This window comes from Lagenorhynchus albirostris, chromosome 15 (assembly GCF_949774975.1).
Source record: "Lagenorhynchus albirostris chromosome 15, mLagAlb1.1, whole genome shotgun sequence".
NCBI lineage: Eukaryota > Metazoa > Chordata > Mammalia > Artiodactyla > Delphinidae > Lagenorhynchus > Lagenorhynchus albirostris.
Window position 1 is genome coordinate 86635417 of NC_083109.1, and position 17482 is coordinate 86652898.

General features: G+C 54.3%; 1 protein-coding gene across 7 annotated transcripts in view; it reads left to right on the forward strand.

The window, feature by feature from the left end:
• Nucleotides 1–17482, forward strand: part of MAD1L1 (mitotic arrest deficient 1 like 1) — a 312047-nt gene that overhangs the window by 155584 nt on the left and 138981 nt on the right. The window contains exon 2 of one of the 7 annotated variants that reach the window (XM_060124135.1): nt 11986–12175. The exons of the other annotated variants lie outside the window; for them this stretch is intronic. Coding sequence (XP_059980118.1) covers nt 12080–12175 — 96 coding nt within the window. The 5' untranslated portion in view covers nt 11986–12079. The remainder of the gene's footprint in view (nt 1–11985; nt 12176–17482) is intronic. 7 annotated transcript variants of the gene reach the window in all.

Consider the following 17482-nt stretch of genomic DNA (forward strand, 5'->3'; position numbering starts at 1 on the left):
CATCAAGTGGGTGGGCGGGACCGTCCAACGCTCGCGGTGAGATCGCGGATACAGATGTGTCTGTTTGATGCTGTGCCTTAAAATTAGCAAGTTGGGAAACGGTGCTAATTCCTCCCCCAACAATGAAGCTTAGAAGCAGAGGCAGGAGGTGAGCGTGGAGGCGCTGGTGCCGGGACGCACCGGGAGCCTTGGAGACAGCGGGTCTCGGTGCCTCAGGCAGCTTCCCACCTGCTTTGCCCCCGGGCGCCCTGAGTGTGGTTCCTCCACGCACTCCAGAGGGCACCCCATCCTCCCCCAGGGGCTCCTCCCGCTGTCCCCTCCTGGCTTGCTTGCGGCCTTTGTAAAACCGTTGCACTCAGCACGCCAAGTCTGTGTTAAAAAGCATGTGTGTGACCCGTGGTCGGTGATGACGTGTTCAGTAATTAAGTATGAGTACATTCATTTTTAAATTAAAAAATAAGATTACTTATAAAAATTAGTGCAAGTAGGATTTCCACTACTTCCCCGCACCCCTGAGTTGCCCTGCACACCTCGTGGGTTGCGGGCTCCCCGCGGTCACATTTGGGGGCGCTCCCGGCTGGTGGAGGGGAGCGTGGCCCTGGCCATCTGCTCGGGCTGCTCACAGGGTGGGGGCGCGGGCGGTGGAGCCCCCGGGCACCACCCCCATCCCCGCTCCTGTGTTTCGGGCGCTTCCCTCCGAGGTCAGCCCTCCCATGGAGCGCGGGGCACGGCCTGTGGGGCTCCGACTCCCACGGGGCTCACGTGGCATTGGCCGGGGTCGGGGAGGCAGGATCCGAGGGTTCCCCACCCTCACCTTTACTCCCTAGATGCGTCCGTGTCAGCGTGTAAAGCCCAGCAACCCTTGGGGCCCCCCCGAAGAAGGTCGCCTTCAGCAACGTGCGCTTGTGAGGCCCTGTGCCCGTTCTCTTGCTCGTGGCTCCGGGAAGTCCCTCGGGACGGGTGGGTGCCCACGGGATGGGACCTCGGGCAGGCCTGAAAAGGTGGGCTGGCAAGCGCTGGCCAGGTCCTGTCATTTGCAGTTTTGACATTTGTTCATGGGGCTTTTTTGCGTGAACTTTGAGTTTCTAAAATACTGCATTAAAGTATTCTGTCTCATTTACTCTCACTGAGCCGGGCACCTCCCTCTCCTCACTGGTGACCAGGCCGTGCTCACCCTCCAACTCCTGGGCTCCCACAGCCAAGGCCCGCAGCAGTGGGGTTAGTAGTGGAGAATCCCGGGGTGCCTGAACTAGAGAAGAGGGGCCGTGTCCAAGCGCAGCTCTGACTGTGCGGGAGATGGAGGCCTGCCCGGCCCGGGGAGGGGCCTCTACCCACTAAGGACGCCTGCGCGCAGGCCTGGGGCCCCCTGCCGAGCCGGGAGGGTCTGGGAGCCCTGGGAGGACGAGGCTGCATTGGCCGCGAGTGTCCTTCTGTACACTTTAAATCCCCCTTGTGGTCGTGGAGAACTCTTCTCTTTTTAACTCAATTTCGAAGAAATCCAAATCTTTGAATAACCTTCATCCTGAGAGGAAAGGAAGTTGGCTGCAGGTGAAAATTGATGGTCACGCTCAAAGACATGGTTCCCCGCCAGGCAGCCTCTTGAGTGTTGCTGCTAAAAATAGCCACAGCGTCTTGCTGGTGGCGTTTGAATTGTCTCCAGGCCACTCCTGGTGATTATTTCAGTGTTAGAGGTGCCACGGCCTCTCCTGGCTGTTCTGGCTCAGGCCTGTCTGCCCTTGGCCTGGGGAGGCATGGCCTGGCGGGCCTGACCTCCACCCCTGTTGCCCTGTCCTTGGTTTCACTGCCCAGATTAGGGATCCTGGAGGGACCCCGCACTCACACCCTGGGGGCAGGTCCCACATCTTCAGTCTGGGGCCCTGGGCCTTCCCCATCACTGGCTCCATCGTCCCCCCACCCCAGGCTGCCTCTATCGGCCAGGAAGCCAGGCCTCCCCCAGCTCTCCCTGAGGTTCACCCCTGACGTGGGGATGGTTCCTGGCTGCTCAGCTCAGCCGGGAGCTGTAGCGGCCTCGGAGGTGACAGCACAGGGGGTGTTCAGTGTTGGGGGTGCGACTCGTGTGGTTGACGTGTCCCCGCCACCCACGCTGGGCAGTGCCCGGTACCCCCCGTCTGGCCTGACTTCCTGTGCCGGGGTGCAGGGCAGCTGTTCTTCCTCAGGAGCCCATGGCCCCCCTGGGCTGCTCCCCTCTCCTCTTCCTCCCCGGATGCCTGTTTTTCTCCACCTCTTTTCTTGAGGGACCTGTAGCTGCCCTAGGTGTCTTGGTATCCAAAGGCCAGCGTGGCCCTCCCTGTGCACCTGGTCTGGGGAGGTGGCATTCTTGGGGCAGACTCGCTCTAGATTCTCTGTTCTGGGGGGAAAAAAGAGCCTGGGACTGCAACTCAGAAAACAGTTGGAGCCTAAACTCTGTCGCTCTGTACCTTTGTCTCTCGCATCCAGACCCCTCACCTCTCTCAACCTTCTCTTCCTGTCCTGGGGAAGGAGCCTGCTGTGCCCTCCCCCAGCCGCCCTACAGAACCGACCCAGAGATTGACTCTGGGAGCTGATACTTTGAAAGTATTTTTTAAGTATAAACTAATATTCACAAAAATGTGGTAGGTGAACAAACATTTACAGTCGATTCTGCTATAACGTGACACGTGTGTTCCTAAAACTTACCCTGCTACACAAAATTGCTCAAAAACTTCATCGGTGACGGTACAAAGGAGGGAAGAACACGATGAAAATGGTAGCACAGTTTCACACGTGTCCAGTGATTGAGAAATAGAGACCACAGTGAACACAGCACTAGGCCTGGCCTAGACTGGGAGGTGCGTGTGGCTGTAGGTGGGGTGGGCACCGGAAGGGGGCAGCGGGGCGGGCTGCCTGGGAGGGGGCAGGGGTGGTGCAGGTGGGCCCGGCGCCAACGGTGGTCCGGGACGCTTCCGACCCACACCCACCGTGCTCAGCCGCTTCTCCAGCCAGGGTCTGCCTCCTGCAGGCCGGCCCCTCCCAGCCCCTCCCAGTGTTGGAACGCCTGCACCTCCGGGACACACAGCAGAGCCGGCCCACCCGCCCACCGCTGGCTGTGCAGGACCGGCATCTGTCCTCATCCGTCACGTTTGTTTCCCAGTAAACGGTTGTCCTTACCTGGTGTGGGGCCTGGGACAAGCAGGCCTTCCGTAAGTCATCCTCAAATTACCTTATCTTCATTAACGTTTTCTAAGAATCCTGTTTAAAAGTCGCGGTGAAAATGCTGCAAGCTGGGGTCTGCAGACTCCCTCCTTACGGAAGAGGAGTCCTAGCTGGGGAAGGTTGGGGAGTGTGCCCAGGAGGGCAGGTCGAGGCCAGGCAGGCGTGTCTGACTCTGCCCTGAGCCCACCCTCCGTCCTGTCACCGTCCCCTCATGTCTGGTCGGGGCGTCTGGGAGCATGTGCCTGTCTGCATGTGTGGGTGCGTGGGCGTGGACACGGGTCTGCATGAGTGCTGCGTGGGTGCGAGTGCGCATGTGAGTGTGTGTGTTTTCATTCTGGAAAGCTGGTTGTTTAGCGCAGTTAGGCTACTCTTCCCTCGAGACCTCCTGGACCACGAGGCCCAGCAGACGAGGACCAGCCCTGGCCACTGTGATGGTTATTAAACAGCCACGAAATGGGATCTGTATTTACAGACCCAGGGTGTGCTCAGCCTGGAAGGTATTAGATAACATCCATCATCCAACGGAAAACAGTCAAATGCAGGGAGTGCGCTTTGGAGCCAATGTTCTTCTGGTTAATTTTGCCCATAAAGGCCCAGACTGCCCCTCATAAAACGCCGAGGAGGAGGGGAGGACATTCTTCCAGAATTAGCTCCGTGGGGTTCCTCGCGGCCGCGGGTAGACAGCACGGTTCAGGGCGACTGGAACAAGTGGGTGTGTGCCCTGTACTGGGTGCCGCGGCTGTGGCGGAGCGGGACTCATCCTTGGGTCCCTTTCCAGAATTGTGGTGCTTGCTTTGCTGTCGGTCATTTCCAGCACTGCGCTGTGTCTGGAGAATGGGGACAGGTGGCAATAACGTTCACTTGCGGGACCTGGGGCTTGGGAAGGGGGGTTGGCGGCAGGCTGGGGCGCGGTAAGAGAAGCCCGGCGGGTGCCCTTGAGGGTCTGTGGTGGATCGTGGACCTTCTCCCCGGCGGCCCACTCCCCAGCGTGGCTGAGGCTCCCGGTCTCCAGCCGTAAAGTGGGTGCACGGGGGTAGCGTTGGGTAGCGCGGGCGTCGATGCCTTGTGCCCAGTAGATACCTGGCTTCCCAGGCAGCACCGGGCCAGTCCTGCCCTGTCATCTGTGCACTTGTGGGGTTTGGGGGTGACAGTGGGGTCCAGAGGGGTCCCGCCTTCTCCGACCTGGGGCTGGATGTCGGCTCCTCGGTTGCGGGTGACTGATACCTGTTCCTTAGCTGACCGAGACAACATTCCGTATCGGGTCAGAGCCAAGCGCAAGGCAGGCGTTGAAGGTGGAGGCCCATGAGGGGCTGTCAGCTCTGGCAGGCGGTCCTCCAGCCTGTGTGGGGCGCTCTCCGTGTTCAAGGCCTGCTTTCTGCAAAGCGTGAGGGAATTGGGCTGTTGCTGGCCTTGCCCCTTCCCAGGTTCGTTGACTTCTTCTGGGCTAGGAGTTTCAAGCAAGCTTCGCTGTGTTTCAAGGTTTCCCTCCTTAGCGTCCTCCAGCGTCCCGCTGAGGGCGGGCGCGGCGCCTCTGAGGAAGAGCAGGAGGCGGGCCCTGGGTTTGCAGAGGCCGCTGGGGGGTGGGGTGGGAGGGTGCTGGCCAGGTGGGGCTGTGCAGCTGGGACCAGCAGGTAAACGCGGTGAGGAGGCGGGAGCCAGCCTCCGGTCGGGAGGGGTCGGCAGGCGGGGATTTCCGGGGACGCGGCCTGTCCCTGCACCCCCCGGCGGTGTTCAGAGACCCCGATTCTAGGGCGGGGGCCTGGCGTGGCGAACAGCCAGGGCTGGGGGCCCGGCTGGAGGGAGAGAAGCCTGCCGGCTCCCAGCCCCTCCCTGTGCCGCTGGGGAGGCTCTGAGGACTACGTGCTTGGGGTGAGGGGCGGGCGCTGGTTTGGCCTCCTCTGGGGACTCCCAGAGCAGCGTGTGCACTCACTGCTCTGTGTCCGTCACATGCTCCCCGAGCTGAGAGCGTGAGGCCCAGGACGGGACGGCCTCTGAGTGGCGTGTGGCTGGGGATGGAGCCCCTTCCCTCCCCCTCTCCCTCCGCATCCCCCGAGGGATTCCGCTAGACCTCACCTCTGCCCTGGGCCTGCACATCCCGGTCAGTGCCGGGCTCTTCTCTGGGCTTCCCCGGGGCTCTGATAAGAAGCTGCCCTAAAGGACCTTCTCCACAGCTTTATGAACGTCTCTAAGATCAGACCCGCTGGTTAGCCTTCGCCGGTGACCTTTATTAACCTCCGGTTAAAGAAACGTTGCTAGTTACAGAAGCATGATTTATTCCCGGAAAGCCGGCCTCGCTGAGCCACCTGAGAGCCCCTGAAGGAGCTGCGCTCCGAACGCACAGCTCTGGGCTGCTCGTGAGATGCACATACGAGGAGAGCGTTGGTGGCGGAGGGCTGTGAACCTGGCTTCCGTGGGGCTTTCCTGGGGAGCGTGGAGCGACTGGGCCACAGAGCCGTCTCATGGCACCGCCCATCGGGAACACTGCGCTCTGCGGGGGCCGCCTGCAACCTTGACTCCGTGGCCTGCGGGTGGGCAGACAGGGCCTGTCCCTCCCAGATCCAGCCTCGGGACCGAGCTCCATGCCCGGCCAGCTGCGCAGAGGGCGGGGGCTGCGGAGGGGCGGTGTGGCCCCTGCTTACGCTCCTCTGCGCGGGAGACCTTGATGCGCGGGCGCAGTCAGAGGCCTTGAGTTCCAGTTTTGGCTGCCAGCCGCGCGGCCTGGGGTGCGTGCCTCCCCTCGGCAAGTGCAGGCCCAGCGCGGCGCCCGCCCTGCTTTTCTCATCCCCTCTCAGCGCCGTGCCTGCCCTTTACACGGAGACGGGCGTGGCGGCCTCCTTTCCACGTGTCCTCCCGTTTCACTGGAGCAGGCGACTTCGTGCCTGCCTCGCCCCTTTTCATTCTGAGGGAGTCCAGTGAGCTTGAGCGGGGCGGGGGGAGGTGGCCTCCCGCCGCAGCACAGGCAGGACCGTTGCAGCCGGGAGCTGAGAAGAACCTTGTCCAAGTCGCCTGGTGGGTTGGCCTGTGCCTGGGACCTCCAGGCCGTCTCTGCTGCTGCACCGTATTCACGATCTTTGGGACTAACACCTCAGTATGTGCGCCCTTTTGGGATCTCGTCTTGTGTTTTGAAAATACCATTTCCAGTGTGTTTGTGGCACTCTCCCTCCTTCCAGCACAGGCGCAGGTGGCTTCTCTTGGCCACCTTGGCCCCATGGGGCCAAACCTGGACCGTGGTTCCTGGGGCCAGAGTGTGTGCGTTCGGATGGGTGCCGCGGTCACTGCCTCGTGCGTCCTGGCCGCGGCCTTAGTCGGTCTACGGCTCGCTCTCACCATTGGAGAAAACGGGGTGGTGGTGGCACCCCTGGAACGGTGCCTGTGGTCGCGGTCCCTGCTCTGTGAGCACTGCCGCGATGCTGCGGTTTGTGTCACTTCGGGCCTGTCCCCACTGTTCGGCCCATCTGTCTGGCTTTGGACATATCCTCCTTCCACCCCCTGCCAGACTGTGGGCAGCGACTGCCCCGTGGGCCCGCGCTCTCAGAGAGGTGTGCTGGCCACCCGGCTGTGCCCAAGCCCTTGCTCGGCCCCAAAGCCACCAGCCGCCAGCTGCAGAAGGAGGTGTGCGGTGTCTTCCAGTGACAGGTCCCCCTTGGCCTTTTCCTCACTGGTTCAAAGCAGGAATGAGTCAGATGTGCCCACCCCAGAGCTCCCTGGGGCCTGGCAGGAGGCCTGGGGCAGTGCTGATCCCCACCACCACCCCCCACACCCCCCACCCCGGCCCACCCTGGCCCACCCCGCCCTTTAAGGAAAAGGCAGGGAGACCTGCAGGGTTGTCGCCAGGGTCGGCTGGGACTGGGGATGGGAGCCCAACCAGCGCCCCCCCCCCAACCCGTCCCCAGCTGGCAGGGCCCTGTGTGTCCGCCCAGGCTTCGCTCCACGGACCGTCCCCAGATTGCAGGTGACAGTCGTGGCACAGCCGTTTGTGGGCCAGGTACCCAAGTGTCCCTTTCCCAGACTGGCCCTCTGGCGGGACCGCCTTCTGAGGAGGACCTGGGAGAACTGTCAGAGCAGACGGCTGCCTGGATTTTCAGAGGATTAAAGTTAATTAAAGGGCTCTTCCTGCTTTCATTTCCTGTATCTGCCAGCTATTTACATGCTAATGCAGGCCCTGCCACTGAGGATGAGAAGGGTGTCAGCTCCAGGCAGACTGTGCAAGAAGACAGCGGGAAGTGAGATGCGCGCTAGTTTATATATTTATATTGTGTCCCTGTGGACTGTGAGAGGCGTGCGCATTCAGACACGCTTGGAACTCAGTGACATAGTCTTTTTTTTTTTTTTTTTTTTTTTTTAGTATTTCCTGAAGGGTCTATGTGGTTGACTTGAGTTTTCTCCGTTAAGGCTACATCTTACACTGCATAATTGAATACGTTATGCATGGTAATACCTTTGCATAAGAAATTTTATAAATAAAAAGAATGCAAAGCGTAGAGACCAAACTTTGTGAGTACAGGGCCGTATCCCCTGGAAGCCCGTCTTCTTGGTAAAGGTAACCTTCGGCTCAGGGGTCAGCTGGTGGCTGTATCCTCTGCCTGTTAATACCACTGTGTTTTTGGTTGTTTGGGGGTTTTCTTTGGCTGCACCGCACGGCACGCAGGATCTTAGTTCCCTGACCAGATATCGAACCCGTTCCCCCCTGCAGTGGAAGCGTGGAGTCTTAACCACTGGACCGCCGGGGAAGTCCCAGTACCACTGTTCAGAAGAAGAAAAGGCAGACTGCAGACAGAGGGACTTGCTAAGTGTTTGTGGGATAAATGGAGCGCGTTGATGCCATCACGGGATGTAGTTCACCTGCAGTGGATGTTAGGTGTGTGTGTGGCGGGGGTTCTTTTTCTCTGGGCAATAGAGACAGCGCCCGGCAACCTTGCCAGGGGCTCTTCCTGACCTCTGGGTGTGCAGGCCTCGCTGGAACAGAACTGGATCCACACGGGGAGCTTTGGTGGCAGGTGGGCCTGGGAGGGTGGGCACCAGAGTGATCTTCTCCTTCAGCCTCCCCCCCCGCCCCCTGTGGGCCACATTGGTGATAGTTGGTGACTTTGCAACTTGGAAGTAATACCCTTGTGCTGCAGTCCTGCCTTCCTTGGGCAGAGGGGGTTTAGTGACCTGAATCAGATGCCTTCAACGCCCTTCCTCACCTGGTTTAGTTCTGCACGTGCTGAGTGTCACCTGTGAGCCAGGAGCAGCGCTGGACACCTGTTGTTCCTAAACTGCGCCGCTTCGGGTGCCGTCTGCTGAGGCGCCCAGCACCTCCGCGGTGCCCATTACTTGCTGAGTGAGTGACTTTAAAGAACAGCTAAGACTTCTGTTTCCAGGAAGATGGAGTAGACTCAGTTTTTCCCATTTCTTTTGCTAAGTACAACTAAAACCCTGGATATTGTTTATAAAACAAACATAGAAGACTCAGAAGGGTGGAGGCTGGGGACCTCGGGACCCAAGGAGCAACGCGTGATGAGTTCTCGGCCTTTGCTGTTTCCTCTTGTCCCAGACGCGGAGCTGGAGAGGTCGGCAACCAGGACTGCCAAAGGTGCAGACAGCAAAGCCAGCTGCCCCTGCCCGGCCAGAGCGCTGGGAGATGGGACGCTTTACATAAGAACTGGAAACACAGTAACTGGAATAAAAATGTCACGGATGAGTCAGTGGGAGAATGGAGGGAACAGAGGAAAGAATCGGCCGCTTGGAGATGCAGCAATAGCAATGACCCAGTCCGAGCGGCAGAGAGCAGCCCTGGAAGAGAGGAAACGGGCCTCCAAGGAGAGCTTGGCCTTCCTGCCACCAGCGTCCCCGTCCCCGGAGGAGGGGAGGGCGCCCTCCGGGCAGCCGTGGTTAATCTGAGGGGGGGGTTGAGGCCGAAGAGCCAGCTGTTTGTTTTGGTTTCTGGTATGGGGGGCAGCATTCCAAGGAGGTGGGACTAATAACAGCAGTCAGCAGCTGAAATTGAACACTGATGTTGTAGGGTTTCCATAAATGATCTTATTTCGTCCCCCAAATAACCTGGGGTACAAGACTTCGTCTCTTTTATGGTTGAGAAAATGAGGCTCAGAGAGGCTTGATCCCTTACGGCCCCCACAGGCAGCCGAGCTGAGGCCTGCGGTCTGGGTGATCTGACCTCAACGGGGAGGCTCCCGCCTGGTGCCCTGGCAGATGGATGCAGTGGCCGGGAGGCTGGCATGGGGCCTGGGGCAGGGTCGGTAGCTGATGGCCTTTGTTGAATGAGTGAGTGAAAAGGCTGGGCTGGGGCGTGAGCTCTTTGGTGCTCTGTGTCTTGCGGTGGCATCAGCAGGTATGCGGAGACCCAGACGCGCGGGAGCACTTGGATGAGCTGCGTGGAGGTGCGGACCCGCGGCACTGCTCTTGCCCTTAGGGGCCCGGGCGCACTGGGGCATCGGGCCTGTGCACACGTGCCCGGGAATGAGTTACCCTGTCGGATGTCCTCTACAGAGGAGACACCGCCCTGTCCGTGCCGCTCCCCACCCCCCACCATGCAGCCCTGGGCGCTCTCCTCCTCGGCCCTGTTCACGTCCCGCCCCTGCCGAGGCCCCGCCCCCCCGTCTCCACCGTGTCGCCCCCCAGGCTGAGTTCTTGGAGAACGGGACAGTCTCTTCACTCGACTGGCATCTCACAGACTCGCCTGACGCTGGCTGGGCCTCCACCACCCTGGACTTGAATCCAGAGTGACGCTGGCTCGAGTTTCCACCTGGGACGCGAGGCCTCGTTGAGGACGCTGCCCCGTGGGTTCGTGCTTGTGCTCTGAGCCCTGGTCTGCAATTCCGGGCCTGTCAGCAGAGCCGCGCTCTGAGGGCGGCCTGGCAGAGGGAGCTGGTCCCTGAGCTCTGGGTAGCTGCCCGTGGGGCTGGGGCAGCAACCCCCGTCTGGCACTTGACCTTCACGTTGAGGAAGCTCTTGCTTTTAATTTAGCGAGAGCTGTTTGGGCCTTGCCGGTGCCCCTGGGACTCGGAGTTTGGTGAGCGGCGGAGACCGGATGGCTGCCCACGAGCAGCAGGTGCTAGAGCCCAGGGCTGTGCGGGGCTTCGATTCACGCGATGAGGTGTATCAGTCTGCCTGGAGCGCTGGCTCCCGAAGGCGGGGCCCAAGCTGTCGGCACGTCCGGGTGAGGACCTGCTGTAGGAAGCTCAGTGCTGGGTCACGGCGATGCTGGGGACACATCATACAATGAACGTAAATGAAATGGAATTTGTAGTAGAGCCGTGTGAAATCTCAGTAAAATTGCTCAGGGAAATCTCGATTGGTTCCCACTCCTGCCTACAATAGGTGTTGTAGAGCTTTTTATCAGGAGGTTGAAGTTGCAGGAACACAGCTGCTGGTGAGAAATACAGAGAAACACAGATGAGCTGCAGCTCATCTCTTCCACCCTCCGCGGGCTGGTGTAGGCAGTTGGGGGGTGGGGGGAGGCCCTGACAGTGACTCAGACCTCAGATGGCTGTGCCCGGTGCATGGAGTGCAGGGCAGTGAGACAGGACCTCGGCCCTTCCCTGTGCGGGGGCCGGCAGGGCAGGACTTGACTTGGTAGGTGCCTCCGGGGTGGACGCAAGCGGAACCCTGGGCACAGGAGCTGCCTTTCGGGTTGGCCAGCCCTCTCCTCCATGGACCTGCTCTGCATCTGATGGCCTGGGCAGACCAGAGCTCCGTAAACGATAAGACCATTGCAGGAGGCTGACAGACACAGGGAGTGACACATGGAGAGGAGCGGGGGGCGGGGGGGACGACACGCGCTGTCATCCCGCGTTGAGCAGGCGGGCTCGGGGAGCAGCCACTGCGAGCCCAGGTCGTGGCCGTTTACACGGTGCAGGGCCTGCTTGTTCCTGCTGACGCGTGAGCAGAGCGGTGAGGACGTGACAATCAGGGCTTATTACAGCGAACCAGCTCTCTAGGGAAGAACTTCTCATGTCCTCAGTTTGCTGTGACCAGGGCGATGTCCGATTTGTTCTGGGAGCATTTTCATCGAGCACAGGGTAATAGTTTTCACCACTTTTAAAGGGGTTACGCTGCCTTTTGTGGAAGCTCTGGCTCCTCCAGAACCGTCGCCCAAGACTGTCCTGGAGAAGCCTGTTCGTCGGGGTCTCATTGGCGCGAGAAGCGGCTGCAAATGAGCCTTCGCTCCTTAGGAAGAAGCCAAGCAAGACACGTGTTCGGGGACGCTTTATTCAGGTTTCTCCAGGAAGTTAATAGAATTGCATTCTGTTAAAATGACCCTCTAACTCACTCATCGTCCACTGAACTGGCCTTTTTATACCCGATGTACGGGAGTTCCTGAGCTTTGACTACTTTGAAGACTTTTGTCGCAAGAGCCCCTTTTCCTCCACCCTGGGTTTGGACCACATCTCCCGGCTGCCTCTTGTGCACTGGCCTCGGTGCGTAGCCTCTGCTGTGCAGGGGCCAGGTAGGGCCGCGCTGACGGGCTGCCTCCCTCTGCCCTGCTGTTTCTGGACCCTCTCTCCTGGCCTCGCTGGCCTGGAGGGTCAGGATTGGGGTCACTGGCTCCTGTTGCGCCCCCAGGAGAATTCTAGGGCAAACACTGTCTGGAAGACCTCAGGCCTCAGGAGCTGAGTTTTCTCGGGAGGAGGAACTGGGCACTTTGGGTGAGAAAGGACAGCCTTCTCCCCCAGCTCAGTGTGGCCTGGGGGTCGGCCCTGCTTCTCCTCCATGGAGGTTTCGGTCTGTCCCTGCTCCGTCCCCTCTCTCTGCATTATAATCACAACTCCCGCGCTAATCTCTTCTCTCCAGGCGGCTCCCTTCTGTTCCAGGCCACCTGTGTGGCGGCGGTCAGGCCTCCCTGGGACACCCCGCTGTCTTCCCCTCCTGGCCCTCTTCGCTACTCATGCGGCTCCCTGGGACCTGCTGGAAGTCCGGGTCACCCGTGGCCGCGCTCCGCTGCCGCGCTGCCCGCCCGGTGTGTGGCTCCTTCGGCCTCCCCGTGAGTCCTTCCTGCTCTCGGCAGGGGTGGGAGAGGGAGCTGGTCTTCAGGCAGAATGTTTTTTCCGAGAAGCTGTTTCCTGTAAGTGTGACTGTACGGCTATAGCCGTGCTTCTGAAACTACAGAATATCTTTTTTTTAACACTTACTTTTGTGAACTTTTTATCAGTGTGTAACGTTCCCGCGGAAGATGGTTTCACTGGGCTTTGAACTTTCTGTGCGTGGAATCGTGCAGCGTGTGATCTTCTGTGCTCGTTTCTGTCGCTCGGAATAGTGCAGCTGGGCACAGTTCTTTCATTCGTCTTTGGGTCACGTGCACACGCATGCGCTCTGTCTCTGCACCCCTGGGAGGGTCCATTGTGTGTTCACCTGTGCAGTTTGTGTCAGTTCGCCAAGGTGGCTGTGACGGTTACACACTTGCTGGCAGGGCACGGGCATCCCTGTTGCTTCAAAGCCTTGCTCACGCTTTGCATGGTGGTTCCTTTAAGTCCTGCCGTTCCGGGGAGGGTCAGCGACCTCCCAGGGTATGGATGAGGTTGGACACCTCTTCACACGTTCACCGGCCACTTGGAGGCCTGCTTCGGTGAAGCCCCTTTCAAGTTCCCTGCCCCCTCTTTCCTTCCGCCTTTTCCTCCCTGATTTGTAAGAATTCTTTGTACATTCTGGGTCCTAGCCTTTTGTCCAGTGTTGGTTCTGCAGATATTTTCTCCCAGCTTTTCACTCTGAGTTCTTGATTTTAATGAGACCTACTCTGTCCACGTGAAAGTTCCTTTATGGTTATTAGTTTTTGTGTATTCACTGTTTAAGAAAGCTTTGCTTGCCCCAAGACACTGATGTATCTTATAATAACATTTTCTTTAACGTTTTGCTACTTCACACTTAACTTCACAGCACGAAGGTTTATTGTGTTTGGCAAGCTTCGTTTTCTCCCCCTATGGACGTTCCATTGACTCGACACCATTTATTGAAAAGATGGCCCTTTCCTGCTGCTCCTGAGCGCTGCTTGCATGAGACTAAGTGTGCCTCTGTGCATCGGGCGTCTCTGCACTCAGGGTTGGGCTTCTCTCTCCTTTCGCTGGGACCACACTGCCGTAGTTACTGAGCCTCGCTCTCTGATAGGGAGGCCGCCCCCGCCCTTGTCATCCGACTGCCTGCCGGGGCTGATCACCACCCTCTGCATTTTCCTGTCAAGTGTCAGTTTCCGCCAGTAAACCTGCCGAGACTTTACTGGGAGTGCGGTGATCAAATAGCATTTCTGTAACGTTAAGTTTTCAGATCCACGAACGTCTTTATTTGCTTCCACGTTTTTAGGTCATTAATTTCTCTCAGTAATGTTTTTAAAGTTTTCTAGGTAGACATCTTATCTCATAGGGTTTTTTTTTTTAATGATGATATTATAAATGGCATCTTTGCCAGGATTTCTTTTTCTAACTCTTTTTGCTGGCATGTACAAATGTAATTGAACTTTGAATTTTGACTTTGATCCAGCAACATTACTAAGTTTACTTATTTTAATAATTTATTTGCAAGTTTTAATGGATTTTTTGTGTTCACAGTTGTGTCAGCTACTAATAATAGTTTTTCAGTTCTTTCTGATCTTCATACCGTTATGTCTTTTCTTGCCTTATTCTACGACTTAGATTCCCCAGTACTGTTTTAAACAGAAGTGTCAATAGCTTTGCTTCCTTTTCAGTCCTCCACCGTCACAGATGATGACTGTCGTGCGGGAATCTATCAGATCAAAGAGTGTCCCTTCCGTTCCTCATTTGCTGTGAGGGTTTTTTCGTTTTATTGTTTTAATCATGAATACCTGTTAAATTTTAATGAACTGCTTTTACTGCATATATTGAGATGATCATGATTTTCTTTTTTATTCTGTTAATTTGGAGAATTTAATTAATTGATTTCCAAATGTTAAAGCAAACTGCATTCCAGGAATAAACAGACTTGTCTGGATTATCCCTTGTAAGTAATGCTTTATTTGGTTTGCTAATAAGCAGTTCAGGGATTTTTGCATCTGTGTTTATGAGAGATCTTGACAATTTTTATTTCTTATAAAGTCCTTATCAGGTTTTGGTGTCATGGTTGTTCTGACTTTATAAAATGAGTTAGGAAATTCTCTTTTCCCTTCTTTGTAATAATTTGTGTAAGATTGGTGGTATTTCTTCCTTAAAAGTTTGGTAGAATTCACCGATAAAGGCATCTAGACCTGGAGTTTTTGTGTTGGGAAGATTCTTTTCTTTTAAAGACTTTGAAACTATTCAGATTTTCTTTTTCTTCTTGATTCAGTTATGATAAGCTTTGTGGGTTTTTTAATAAATGTATTTATTTTTTGTTTTTGCCTGTGTTGGGTCTTCGTTGCTGTGCATGGGCTTTCTCTAGTTGCGGCGAGCAGGGGCTACTCTTCGTTGCGGTGCGCAGGCTTCTCATTGTTGTGGCTTCTCTTGTTGCAGAGCACGGGCTCCAGGTGCACAGGCTTCAGTAGTTGTGGCACGTGGGCTCAGTAGTTGTGGCTCACGGGCTATAGAGTGCAGGCTCAGTAGTTGTGGTGCACGGGCTTCGTTGTTCCACGGTATGTGGGATCTTCCCAGGCCGGGGATCGAACCCATGTCCCCTGCATCGGCAGGCAGATTCTTAACTACTGTGCCACCAGGGAAGCCCTAAGCTTTGTTTTTTAAAAGATTGTCTATTTTATCTTTTTTTTTTTTTTTTTTTTTGCTATACGCGGGCCTCTCACTGTTGTGGCCTCTCCCTTTGTGGAGCACAGGCTCCGGACACGCAGGCTCAGTGGCCATGGCTCACGGGCCCAGCCACTCCACGGCACGTGGGATCTTCCCGGACCAGAGCACGAACCTGCGTCCCCTGCATCGGCAGGCGGACTCTCAACCACTGCGCCACCAGTGAAGCCCTATTTTATCATTTTATCTAAAGTTTTCAATTCATGTGAAGTTTAGTATATCTTGTTAGATTTTAAAATATTTTTAATGGTCTGTGGTTATGTCTTTTTCAGTCTCATTATTTGGTTATTTAATCTCTCTCTTGATTTGTCTCATCAAGGGTTCAATTAATCACTTGAATGAGCCAAGTTTTGGTTTATTGATTCTATACTGTATGTATTCTAGTTCATTAATTTCTATTTTTATACTTATTATTACCTTTCTTTGGTTTAATTTGTTTTTCTTGTCCTGACTTTTTGAGTTGTATATGCAGATGATTGGTTTTAATCTTCTCTTCTCATGTATGCATTTAAGGCTGTAAATTTAGATGCATAATTTAGTGTTGATATACTGTATTTTTCTTATTTAGTTCAAAATATTTATCAGTTTCCATTGTGACTTTGCTTTTATACATATTTGTTACCACCTGCATAAACGTCCATGAGATCATTTTTCTTCTGTCTGTACTGATACCCTCTAGTACTTCCCTTGGTGTGATGTGTGCTGAGGAATTGTCTTAGTTTTTCTTGGGTTGAAAATGTATTTACTAAACTTATTTTGGGAGGATTTTTTTTTGCTGAGTGTAGAGTTCTAGGTTGGCAGCCTTCCACCTGCACCCTTTGAGGGTTCCTTCCACTGTCCTTTGACTTCCATAGACTCTTTCCAGAAATGTGCTGTCATCTGACTCGGGCAGCTGATTTGTTCTCCCTCGACTCCAGTTCCTTTTATTGTTTTTTTGCTTGTTGCTTGTTTTTTTGGGGGGGAGGGGGACGCAGAGGGTTATGTTGATGTCCATATTATAGAATATTTTTTAATTAGTAAACTTTGCATTTGGAAGAGTTTATGGAAAAACCAAGAAGATGGTATAGAGCTCCCATCTTATTTCCCCCACCCCACAGTTTTGCCTAATATTAACATCGTGCATTAGTGTGGTATAAATGTCACAGTTAATGAACCAATATCGATACATTATCATTAATTAAAGTCCATCAGTTACATTAAGGTTTACTCTTTGTGTTGTAGAGTTCTTCGGGTTTTGACAAATGCATGGCGTCACGTGTCCACCATTACAGTATCATACGCAGAAATGTATGTATGACTGCTTCCGTTTTCTGGAAGAGTTTAAGCAATTTCTTGCTTAAATATTTGGTAGAATTCACCAGGGAAACCATATGGGTCTGGTGCTTTCTTTTTAGGAAGGTTATTAAGTATTAATTTGATTTCTTTCATAGACACAGGCCTACTCAGATTTTCTATTTCTCCTCTTGTGAATTTTGATAGTTTGCGTCTTTCAAGGTATTGGTCCACTTCATCTAAGTTTTAAAATTTCTGGGTATAGCATTGTTGATAATGCTGCTGTATTCTTTTTTACATCCATGGGACTAATAGTGATAACCCCCCTCTCATTTCTGATACTAGGAATTTGTGTCTTCTCTCTTTTTTTCTTGGTCAGCCTGCTTAGAGGTTTATCATTTTTGCTACCTTTTCAAAGAACATGTGTTTGGTTTGGTTTGTTTTCTCAATTGATTTCCTGTTTCCAGTTTCATTGATGTTTTTGTTCTTATTTTTATTATGATTTTCTTCTGCTTGCTTAAGGTTTATATTGCTCTTCTTTTAAGTTTCCTAAGATGGAAGCTTAGATGATTGATTTTAGATTCTCTTTTCTAAATATGAATTTAAGGCTATAAATTTCCCTCTAAGTGCTGCTTTTCCTACATCCCACAAATCTTGATAAGTTGTGTTTTCATTTTCATTCTGTTAAAAATATTGTTAAATTTCTCTTAAGACTTCTTCTTTGATTTGTGTGTTATTTAGAAGTGTTGTTTAATCTCCACCTGTTTCGGGACTGTCTAGCCATCTTTCTGTTACCAGTTTCTAGTTTAATTCCAGTATGCTCCGAGAGCTTACCTTGCTTGATCTGTGTTCTTTGAAATGTGTTGAGATGTGTTTTGTGTCCTAGAATGTGGTCTATCTTGGTGAACGTTCGTGTGACTTGAGAACAATGTGTATCTTGCTGTTGTTGGATGAAGTATTTTATCAGTGTCAGACCCAGTTAGTTGATTGATGGTGCTGTTTGGTTCAGCTGTGTCCTCCCTGATTTCCTGCCTGCTGGATCTGTCAGTTACTGATAGAGGGGTGTGGAGGTCTCCAGCTGTGCCAGGTGGATACACCTCTTTCTCCTTGCAGTGCTGTCAGTTTTGCCTCATGTAATTTGACCCCCTGTTGTTAGGCACATATGTGTTAAGCATTATGTCTTCCTGGGAGTATTGAGCCCTTTATCCTTGTGTAATGCCCCTCTTTATCCCTGATAGCTTTCTTTGTCCTGAGGTCTGCTGTGCCTGAGATTACTAAGGACTGCCGCCTTCTTTCTT